The following is a 12391-nucleotide window of genomic DNA, read 5'->3' as shown; positions in this document are numbered from 1 at the left end:
GTGTTTATTGCTGTCTCGTCTCGTCATTTTTTACTGTTCTGCATCATTATTAAATGTAATTTGTAATATTTGCGTCAAAGGAATTTTGGGTTTTACACATTACGAGTATCAAGAGCTCAGAGAATTTATGTAGCAGCAATTACAATGAGGCTGTGGCAGTTTGGTTTTATACCATTTATTGAACCGGACCCACCATATTTTCATGGATCTGTAAAATATACATATATTGTTTGCAGGACTTATTTTTCATGCTTTGCATATGAGTGCGAAATAACATGTTTCCTTACCAGAATGAAGTGGATGTGGAACAATGCAGCTGTGAGCGAGCAGGTTTCAGATACGCTTCTTTTAATGATATCAATTTTTTGATTGTTCAAACTTGAGTTTTTTTGTGGATGATGTCTTTATACTGCAGCACCAACAAGCTGTGTGTGTGTGTGTGGAACTCATACAAATCCTTCAGCACAGCTGGGAATAAAACCCGATCCCTCCCTTTGAAATTGTGATTGAGAATTCAAGTTGTAAAAATTGTATCATCTGTGTGTCTTTTTTCTAATCCCTGGAAGTATGGCTGGAAGATATGAGCAAAAAGTTAGACTGGAAAGTTTTCTGGAAGGCGGTTGACGATGACTTTAAATGATAGAAACAAGGAGTCGAGTAACAATGATAGAAATGTGTAAAATGCATGGTTTCTTCCTCACAGCTATAGACGGTCAATACTAGCATCTTAAAGGAAGTAGAGCATAGGCGTTCACTATAATAATCTTTCTCAGCAAGCAGCATATTACAACCCATAGTTGCATTTTATGGTTAGGTAACCTGTAGTGGCTTTTGTAATTATGATGGGAACAAGGGAGGAATTCAGGTGGCTGTTTAAGGAGGAGGAGGAGGAGGAGGAGGGCTGGGGTGGATGGATTGGTCCACGGCTTTCAGGAACAGCTTCTCTTGACAGTTATCTCACTGCGGTTGTAGCATACATGGGACATAGTGGACATAGGAAATTTTTTTTCCCCCATGCAAGGCTTTACACAAACTCTCTGCTCTGCATTCTCATTTGACAGGCGGTTGTTTGTCAGAAAATGACTGTAATGACTAATCTAGAATTATGTTTACATCAGCGATGTGCATCGACCGTGACACTATAGGCAAGCGGAGCAGAGATGAGGCGATTGCAGTCGTTTTCCTAACGCGCAAGTACAGTTTGTGAGTGGATGATGATGATGATGATGATGATGACAGTGGGGAGGCTTCAGGAGCGAGTCGGCGACCACATTTGTCTCCGGTTAGCTATAAACGTGTCAAGTGTCCTCGTGTGGCGGCGTGTTTTGTATTATATAGTATGAGTCTTTAATACGCCGTCCCTCTGTATCGCAGGTACTTCATAGACAACGAAGAGGAACGACCTTTGTACTTCACCATCGGGGTGAACAGCGGCGTGATCAGGACTACGGAGGTTCTGGACCGGGAAGAAAGAGCATGGCATAACATCACTGTGATGGCTGCAGAAGTGGGTACGTTTCGCTGTCACAGCAAGACCACACCTGTCTGTCTGTCTGTCTGTCTGTCTGTTTTCTTCTCTATAACCACCAGTTTGATGCCCATTTATTTGTCCCCAAGTCTTTGAAACAGCGATCACTCTCAACAACCATCCATCCATTGCACCCTGCATGTGACCTCACTCAACATGTCCCTACTTGTTTTGAAGACAACAGGGTTTGAACTTTTGGTTTTTCTGCCAAAGTTAAGGAGAAAAGTTTCAGCCTTTACTTTATTGCACTTTAACTTTTTTAAATTACTGAGAATTGTTGTGAGCAAAGTAAAAACCAGGGTTATATTGAGAGACCTTTCTTGATGTGTAAACAATTTCTTATTTCTACTTTGTGGAGCTGAAGGCTGCTAATCATTTTTATTCACATTGGACCCAATATGACTGTCACATACAGTAGGAGGCTTTACTTTTATGCCCCAAGGCTCCTCAGAGCATGTTAGGGACCTTTAAAACGGAATTCTGCGGAGGACTTTATTAAATGAATGAATGTAAATGAGTAAATTAAGATGCAAAAACTTTGCAAAAGCACCTCTTAGTAAGTGAAAATGGAATAATAATTAGTCTTATTTGTATTGATATTCTGTGACTGTTAAAATTAAATGAAAACACTGTGACATTTAAGCGAAATTCAAAGTTGTGCAGCGGGCTAAATTAAATGCTTATATAAATATGTTAATTAAGATACGCTATGAACGGCGCACAACCACACAATTTACACCTTTCATAATTAAAGTCACAATTAAAATTAAAATGCAGTGTTCCGACGACATGGAAATTAAAGTGATTATTCTTATGGAGGGAAAAGAAAAAGAAAAGTCATTCTCTAACACAATAAAAAAGGAATAATAAGCAGACACAGTTATTAAAATGTAAGTTAATTCTGAATATGTTCTGGCTGCCGTCCTAACAAACTGAAGTTGTGGGTCAGCGGATCATGAAGACGATCGGGGATATGGATGGTGTTGTTTATTCCGTGGATATACAGTAACTTTACAAATTTTCTGGATTACATGTGGAAATCTGTGAAATTTCTTTAGAAGTCACATTTAAAGATCTGAAGGGACATCACAGAGATTGTGTCTGTGCCAAACACTCCTGAGGAATTCTTCATTAATTCTTTCTTTTTGATCCTCCCCTCTCATCTCGCCAATTACCGCTTCTCCCACACTTTAGCGCACAATAGTGTGAGTAATGGAGTGAGCAGGGGCATTAATAAATGCCAGGTGGCTCAGTCACCCTGATGCCGAGTCTCTGGAGATTAATCTGAGGACTGGGCCTCCGGTGCCGGAGGGACACTTGCACTATAATTTAAATATTAAAGATGCTACTCCAGCAAGTCTCTCCTTATGTGAACTACTGGGAAATCAATCTTAATTTAAAATCTGTCCTAATGCAAAAGGAGATAAGACAGCGTTAAATTAAAAGCCATCACCTCTTAACTTTAAGCCTTTTTCGGGTTGAGGGTTAGGGACAGAGATGATTCTGTAGCGTGTTTTAGTTTTAGGTGCTCGATCACACACGAAAACTACAAAAAATGCTATGTTTTGTTTGAAATGCTAGAGAATAATATTAGTCGGACTAACATACCTGGATAACGCAAATCATAGTCCGATTACTCTCGCTCAGTCAGACTCGGCACCAACATGTCCTCCGCGGTCTTTCACCCGCAAGTTTCCCTTTTCTTTTTTGCTGGGGAAAGAACAAACAACACGATGGCGTCGGTCAGAGCAAAAGCTATGAAGGCGACTCACTTTTGGTCTGATGTACACCGGGTAAGAAACCTAAAGAGCCACAGTGTGCTCCATCTCACCGTTCCCTGGTTGTTTTTCTGTGACGTAAAGGTCAACAGGAAACTGATTGAAAACACACACGTACAAGTTGTCCGGTTGCCTGTCTTCGTTGGACCGTGGCCTTGGCTCAGTTAAACTGTGCACATAAACTTGCTGATTATTCAGCTGACACTCCAGGACCATCACTATCTCAGTTCAGGGCTGTATCTGCTATTTCTTGTTGTCTGATTTCTGAGATTTTAAGGATAGGTTGATAAATTGTGTGAATTGATTCACTGTTTCCAAATGTCTGCACTGTTTTTCGTCACTTATTGAACTGACTGGACTGCAACTATTTGCACTTCCAGGTTAGATGTCTAACTTAATTTCGTTATCCACTTATCCAATGACAATAAAGTGACTTTAATCTCTAAATCTACCTTGATGATGGGCTCTCAAAATAATACTTTGTACTTCAGACCAGATTTTGTTGGTCAGTCGTGCAGTTGAGTTCCACAGCCTCAAAATACAGCAGCAGTTATGTCAACAAAGCAACTGATGACACCTTAGTTTAGCACCATGTGCATTCACATGTATATGAAGGATTTGCTATTGAAATCGTGATGAAATGGAGAACGTTTACGTCTGAAACTATAGCAACGACACGTGCATTGTGCACCGTGTGAGATCGAGTCCTTCCTTTGCCGGTTCCATTTATTCATCAAAATAAAAATAACATTTCAACCCATATTTTACCTGTTTTAATAAGTTCTTTCATTTGGTTTATACATATATTTATGATACAAAAGAATGAAAAAAAAAAAAGAATAAGGGCAAATCATTGGTTTGAGTGACAGCAGCTGTGAGGGGCATAATGTGTTTGTGACTGACTGCGAGGGCGTCTGAGTTCTGAATGACAGCTGTTTGAAAGTTGTGCCTGTGTTTGATTGACAGCCATGTCATCGTCAAACGTTGCGCATCAGTTTGGACGTTTCACTTTGTGCACACCTACAGTACATGTCGGAGAGACACAGTGTACACAGTGTCACAGAACAATCTCAGCCATTCACTGCGTCACGTGACCATGAGTGTCACAATCACCAAAATATGTAACAGCGACCTTGTATCAGCACTGACACAATATACTGAAGATACACGGATTGAGATACAGCAAATGTAAACGAAGCTTGAGTCGTTATTGGTATTGAGGAGTAATGACATGGCCGGTATCTTTACAGACTGAAGTCACACTCGTGTGGTAGTTTTAAGTGCTGGTTAATGTGCTGCAGCAGAGCGGCCAATTAGTCGGAGCCAAACTGACATTAGTGCGGCGCAATTCTCCCCCTCTCTTAAATGTTTGTTTGGTTGTCAGCGTCTGTGGCCAGTAGAGTTATGCACGGGAATACGTCTGGCAAATATCTGTGGTTTATTAAGTATGTGTTCATTAAAATCTAGAAGAACTAGAAGAGTGTACTTGGTATGTACAGTATGTGTGTGTGTGCGTGCCACAACAATAGGGTGAGGCAAAAGTAATAAAAAATAGTCATAGTTTTTCATTTTTCTTGTACTTTCTTGTTGGAGGGATCCACTTAATTTGGGTAAAAACTACAACAACTAACTCTCTTGTACTAGTCCTTCCTCAAAAGTACTTTCTGTTTATAATTGCATGTTAAACAAAGCACATTCTATACAATGTGGGGAATTTAAGGTGTTGTACAGAGACAGTTAGGGAGAAAGCAAAAAAGGAAAATGGAATAAAAACGTTTGAAGAACGTTTAAGAAGTCAACGAGGAAAATATTAAATCCTAATAACAGAAAACCATATGAAAAATGATGTTGTGACTTGTGCCCTTTTGGAGACAAATGAAGTATTTTGAACTGCATTAAAGTGAATTTTAAAAGCATAGATTATTCACCTGTGTCACCAATTCAGCAAAATGTAAACATACTCAGATTACAGATATGAGAAAGTGTTTTGCAGTAGACTTTCTGTAGAGTTTGTCTTTTAAGGATCTGGGGCTTTTTGGGAAGCCTCGACAGAACGTGGCATCAGAGAAGGAAGGATTTTTGGCTCTGGCTGAGACAACGGGACGATGGCACATAGGGACAGAGCCGCCTCATAACAATTAGTAGATTAGCTGTAGGGGCTGTCAGGGAGAGGCCCATGTTTACGTCTCCTCTACCAGGAGATCTTGCTTGATGAGGGGGCAAAACATTTATGAGCGGCGGCTCCCAGCTGGTGACCCCTGCAGCTGATAACAAAGACATCGGCCAAGTGCAGCAGGGAGAGTGTTAGACATCAAAAGTGCCCAAAACGAAGACGAAAGAATCTCGTGTTCCCATTAATGCCGATAAAAACCTGCATGCATGGCAGTCGTTTGACAAGAGATTGATTGCCTTTTTAAAGACATTCTCACTTGGGGTTTTTGACAAGTAGACCCGTAGCTCTCGATTGTAAATCGAATATCGATCGGAACGGCCACAAAATTCAACTCCCACTAAAGCGATAACTATAACTAGTGCTATAGGCGTGTTTGTAGCGTCAGACCTTATGAGACCTTTTTCAGTGGTCAAAAACCCCAGGATTTAATCATTAATTTGCGTACTGGAACGGGCAGACTGAGCAGTGCAACAAACACAGAGCTACATAACTCTATGACTTCGCTTCTTTTTACAGTTAAGTTTGCAAGTGACTAAAAAAAAGACCCGCCCATGCTAAATGAGAAGAGAAAATGATCGAATTGTGTTTAAAATTGAATCAAGGCTTTTGGAGAATTGTGACACCCCTATTAAGGATATACATTTAAGCGTGTCTTATAAAGGGAACCAAAAGCAAAATGCAATGCAGCATTCCTCATTGGCACAAATGAATTAGACCACCAACCAAAGCCACGTCTGCCTGAAATAAACAGCAGCAAAATCTTTTTATGTAGTAGCTGTTTAACCAAAATTATATTTTTTTAATGCTAAAATATAATTATTGTTGTTCGAGAATTTCCCAAGAAAAGCACATTATTATTTCCTTGATGAAGATGTGGAATTATAGTTCTTCAGAAAAACGTGTTTTAGTGGTTGAATATTATGCTCGATTAATTCCTGTGTTCATCACTGTACATTTTCTTTTCTTTTGCAAGCGTTATGTTGTAAATGCTCCCTCCTCTACTTGTATATTGTGGACGTGTGCCCTATATTTGCTGTCATCTCCCGTCATTAACATAAGCGTATAGTTACAACAATGAACACAGTCTACTTTGCCGTCGTCTGTCGCAGAGCGGAGGAATCGGTGTCCTCCTCCGTCTGTGTGTAGTTGAGAGCAGAGTCACAGATTTCTCTCAGATGTTTTAACTGACCTTCGCTCCTGCCTGTTGGAGTGTGTGTCTGCTCGGAAAGTGCATCTTTGCAGTGGCGAGCCGCTCCCCAGATACTCTCTGTAAGCTGTCTCTAATGGAATGAGCTGAGGAGTGGAGAGGGGATTTTAGAAAGAGGAGCGATCACAGGGAGGGAAGAGATGAGGTGATAAAGACAAAAACGTACGGAACACGATGGGAGACCTGCAGTTTGAAGTTTACTTTTTCGAGAAGTGTATGTGTTATCCTCCTGTTATCTGATGCAAGTGACCAGTTAATGGCAAAACCACATATATTTATGAGACGTCTTATAATTAATGTAAATTTAACACAATGCTGCAAGCGGGTTAAAAGAAAAGTGTAACTATATTAAAAAAAATTGTGCCAAACACAGCTTTTTGAACTCTTAGTGCTCATGCCGCACTTCTTATGTGTGTTGTTGAGTCAAAGTTATGGTTATGATATAAAATGGTATCACTAAATGTGAAGAAGTCACAAAATAGCACTTTTTTTTTTAACCATAAAAACGAGCCAAGGGAACTTTGAATGGTGACAGATTTCACAAATTAAATCCGATTTTCAACATTTTGAGTACTTTTTTGATCAGGTGTGTTTATGTAGTTGGTGAAAATGAAAAAAAGAAAATCAAATCAGGTGATCTGGGGATTGTGCTGAAATTTAGGATGTAAGACACTCTATCACTGCACACCCTTATAGCCTCTGTGTATACTGTACACTTTAGCATCGTAATGGACTATATTCTCTGTGTTCACTGTGTCTCACAGTGATGTGTTAGTGTACACACACACACACACACACAGAGACATTTTTTGCTGTTTATTGTTTATCTCAGCTGAAACACCAGTAGACCACTTAACTGCTTCAGTAGATACAGAACTAAGCAGTCACAAGTTCTGCTCCCTCCACAGAGGACTATCATTAGGATCACATCATGTTAAAGAGCATCGGGACACCGTGGAGAAGGAGGAGAACGTGTATTTATTATTTTTATGTGATGCAATTTTTTCCGGACATTGCTCATTAATGTTATACACACACACACAGCATAGGAATTGTGTTTCCACTCACAAGTGTCATCATTTATTGTCTATTTACCTAAAAATGGTACTTTACAGAAAAGAGACCACATCGCACCTATGTTGCGCACCCTCCAGTCGCTTCCTATTCGTTTTAGGAGTGACCTTGGGCTTCGTGAAAGTTATTACTATAATTATTTTAAAATGTTATTCTCATTTTTTTCTTAACTGTTTGGCACCATCATACCTCTGGGTCCGGGTTGAAGAAGAGTCAACCCGGACACTTCTATCTAGATTTTTACCATTTTATAATGTCATGTTATGTTTACTGTTTTACTTTTATGGGTTTTTTGTTTTTTTTATTGATTTTATGTTTTATACCTTTTATGTTGCTGTACCTTCAGGTCTGTAAAGACAACACTGGTTGTTTTTTAAATGTGCTTGAGAAATAAAGTTGACAAAATGAACATCAGAAGCTGTTGAAGAAGACCTAGAAACTAGTAATTGATACTAACTGACATTGACAATCCATTCAAACAGACATGTTTTTGCGGCTGGTTGAGTCGCCCCCCCCCCCCCTGGTAGCTATTTAATATATTGTTACTTTCTGATTGACTTCACTCAGGAAACTGGAAGACTCTTGCTGAGATTTGAGGTATATCAACCGTGATTATGCTCATTTTTACACACACCGCATAACCGCTTGTGTGCGTGTGAGTGAGAGTGAGTGAGACAGAGCTCAGGTGCTTGATTAACACATATTTTTTTGCATCTGCAGGTCATAATCACGCTGTTAACTAATGACCTAGAAATGTTGAAAAATGCATGTGTTAAATGATTATCATAATATAGTGCATTAGCATCCTCAGCACTCTGGAAAAAAAATATGATTCATCTCACTTAATGACACGAAAAATGTGCAATAATAAGAAGAAGGAGCTACACAGTTATTATCAGACAGACTACAAATCTAATGCCCCAGAGTTTATAAAGAAATGAAATATCTGTTTGCAGAATGAAATGAAGGGAGCAAGTATCCGAGTATCAGATGTCCCTTTCATTTGTCATGAGAGTCCTCGTGGCGATGATGTGGTCAAATGTATTATTCCACCGGGTGTCATCTCACTATGATCAGTGGCGTGTGAGATATTGAATGTGACGGATGAGTGATCAAACAAATGGAAGGTACGGACTCCAGCCGTTGCATAGTATGAATTACACAACATCACAACGAAAAATGGGGAAAATTGACAAAATGGTGGTGAGGACGTTTTTTTAAATATTCACTAATATGAAAATGAAGGTGTGCTTGTTTACTAATCCACAGATGGGGCTGAGGACGCTAATCCCAGGCTTTGATGTGACAATGTTGGAAATGATCACATAATTCCTTATTTTCTAAGAATCTTGTCTAGTTTAAATTTATCTCCTCTTTTAAATGCAAAAGCAACAACAACATTCTGTGAGTGATGTCTGGCGTTTTTTCTTAGTTACTACATCAGATGTTGATTTCAACTGAATGACCAGGAGAGGCTGAGGACAGTTGTCATTTGCCGAGTTCTGAGTACTGACTTATATTTGCTCTTGGCCCATTGCAGGTTCTTGCACGGGGGCAGCAGAAACTGCAGAGTTATTTTGAGTCCCGCCTGCCTGGTGTGGGTAGTAAAAAACTTTTATGGGTTTTCTAATGGTCAGAAAATCCATAAAGAGACACACAATCCATAAAGAGCAAGACAGAGCGGGGCAAGGAGGGGCTGAGGGTATCAATGAGCTGCACTGAGTGTTGAAAGGACGCGCCTTGATGAGAAAGTATATCTGATGTTTGAACTTTTATTTTATCATGAGAAAGCGTCAAAAACAAAATACCACTTTCATTGTGTGTCATTGTGGACGTCCCTAAAACCAAATCGCCCTAAGGGATTATTAAAGTCACTTTGGGCCGTATATTGCATTGTCATTACTGGGCAGCTTTGGCGATTTTGGGTTCGGTCTCAAGTCAGTATGTGGACTATATCACATGGAGTTCAGGATGTATCAATGTGCACTACGGCTAGTTTCACCAAGGTAAAAAAAAGAGTTGATGTATCCAACAGGTTCATGTGTATGTTATGGGTTTAAAATGCAATAAAGCAATCAGAATACCAGACACCTTTCCTTTTAAAAGCCAGGTGTCCTTCCATCTCATAAGGCCCTGGTATACTTCCGCATACACATGTCGCGGACCCTGGTATTCTTGCATGTCAGGGTCCTGTAGTATCCCACTTCACCATGGTGGCTCCCCTTGCCCGGGGGGAGTCGTGGTGTCGGTGGTCAAGTGTTTTTTTCTGCTTGGTTAGCAGGGTTTATACCCCACCTACCGGTGGGGTGGAAGTTCAGTTTGTGTGTGTGCTGTCAACACGTACCCAACACACTCTTTGCGCGTGGTTCCAAAATCTGCAATGTTTTGGTGAAGTGTACCTGGGCCTATTAAAATATTAATATTAAGGCACATTTGGCCACATTTATTCATGCTCTGTTTCCAGTCTTTAGTCTTTTTCCATCAGTCAGCCATCTGTCTTTCATTCTACAACATCCCAATGAATGATGCTATGTGTTGCTTTGTTAGTAACAACAATACAGTTCATGGTGCATTGTGGGATACTATGAGTCATTTACCATCGAGTCTGATTATGTCCGTATACTACATGGCATCTTCTGAACAGCAGCATGTTTCCCTGGTCACATCCCATTGTTGGTAGCATCATGTGGATCACTTGGTCACTTGAAAGGTTGTTAGAGAACAGAGAAAGTGATACACAGTGTTCTCTGGTATCTGATCTGATCTGAACAAGCAGCTTCTTTAAAATACAGTGGAGAAAGAAAAGGAAAAAAACCTTGTAAAACCTCATTCTGTTCAAGGATAGTTCTGATAGAAAAACAGAGTCATTACCTCTGCTGTCAGCAGCTTAAACGTGTGTCTTATGTACATTTTCAGACAATCCACGCATGGTGAGTCATGTCCCCGTCACAATCCAGGTCCTGGACGTCAATGACAACATTCCGTCCATCGCTGGAGGCAACAGTGCAGTTATCGTGTGCACCAGCACCAAAAATGGACAGGTATGTTCCTCAAGCTTCAGTCCTTCATTTCTTCTTCTGTTATTATTATTTTTTATCTATTACCTTGTCTTTGCTGCTGCGATACCGTGAGTTTCCCCACTGTGTGGGACTACTTTTTTTTTTTAAAAATCTGACACGAAAATTCACAGAATCAAACCATTCAAATCATCCCCAGTACACAGGCACACCTTGGAGGAGTGGATAAAAGTGTGAAACTGCTTACAGAGGTGACATGTGTGCATCCTCATCATACTGTGACTGTGGCACCTAGGTGTCCAGATCTTGTTATACCTCAAAGACTCACACAAGCGGCAACAACACAAGCAGACACACTATCGCCAAGCAACAGAGTGAGTCATAAACCTGTAAGTCTGTGTGTCTCTAAGCAAGAGAGCACAGTCTGTCGAGCCGTCTCCACTGCACAGGTCACAGCGCCAAATAATTTGCCACACAGAGCTTCAGCGGCTTGAGTCGAGTTCACATTTGCTGTGATCAAGAGTCTCTCGACCTTTTTGAAAAGTTCACACTTACACGACCGACTGGTGACACGGGGAAGGACAGCGCATTGTTCCGCCCCTGCAGAAGCCTCGGCGAGAACATCTAGTCCTGAGACCACACGTTGTCAAAGAATATCATGTGAGAAGTGACGCATGAAACCAGACTGAGTTTTGTTAGGTTTCTTACCTCCAGATATACTGCTGAGCTTTTCCTTTAGCATAGCTTTTTCGTTGATGGACCAGTGTTGTCTGTCTTGGGAGAGGGATCCCTCCTTTGTGGCTCTTCCTGAGGTTTTTCCCATTTTTCTCTTGTACAAGGAGTTTTCCTCACTTGATGTGATGGTCACTGTACAGGCTTTAAAGTCCTGAGAGGAAATGTTGTTGGGCTATCCATCCATCCATCCATCCATTTTCTACTGCTTTATCCTCCACATGAGGGTCGCAGGGGGTGTCATGTGGACAGTGATTGGCTGGAGTTGTCACTGACTATGGAGTTTGATCTTGCATCTGCTATGCATTGCGGAGGAGTTGGCGTACGCCTGTGCATCTTTGAGGGTTCATACATAGCATATGCAGATCGAGCGAAGATCGGGAGCTTTTGGCTGCGAATAACAAAAATTCACGTCAGAAATCATGTAGTGATTTTGTGGATGTGTTTACAGGATGCTATTTCACGGTGTAACCATTGCTCTATTCCTCCAGGTCTTATGCTTCCATTACCAGGAGTCTCTGTTGTTATCTGTGTCTGTGCCACTTTAATAATGGGTTTTACTTTTGTGCTGTTCAGTGCGGCTGTTTCTCCTCAATGGGGCCTTTTGTAAGTTTGTGGTTTGGAAAATAACAGGTTTAAATAATCAATAAGAGCCAAAAATGTATTTTGTTGTTATTTGTCTTTATTTGAAGTTCATCACCCAAATGGAACATCTGGCCAAAAATCTTACTGGCTATCAAACCATCTGCATCCCATGACACGATATCCATACAGTAGCTAATATTCTAGATGTGGCTAATATTTAGCAGCAGGCCCTGTTTGGTGGCGGTCTAGCACCAGTGAAAATATTGCAGTGTTTGACTTGTTCACTTGGAGATTTCT

The 12391-nt window shown here is 40.6% G+C and overlaps 1 protein-coding gene across 1 annotated transcript in view; it reads left to right on the top strand.

Annotated features, from left to right (window-relative positions):
• LOC131468915 (cadherin-18-like) overlaps positions 1–12391 on the top strand; it is a 103717-nt gene that overhangs the window by 78922 nt on the left and 12404 nt on the right. Inside the window, exons 8-9 of the mRNA XM_058643625.1 lie at positions 1375–1511; positions 10677–10801. Coding sequence (XP_058499608.1) covers positions 1375–1511; positions 10677–10801 — 262 coding nt within the window. The remainder of the gene's footprint in view (positions 1–1374; positions 1512–10676; positions 10802–12391) is intronic.

Source organism: Solea solea, chromosome 1 (genome assembly GCF_958295425.1).
Source record: "Solea solea chromosome 1, fSolSol10.1, whole genome shotgun sequence".
Taxonomy (NCBI): Eukaryota; Metazoa; Chordata; class Actinopteri; order Pleuronectiformes; family Soleidae; genus Solea; species Solea solea.
This window is presented reverse-complemented; position numbering and strand designations above follow the sequence as displayed.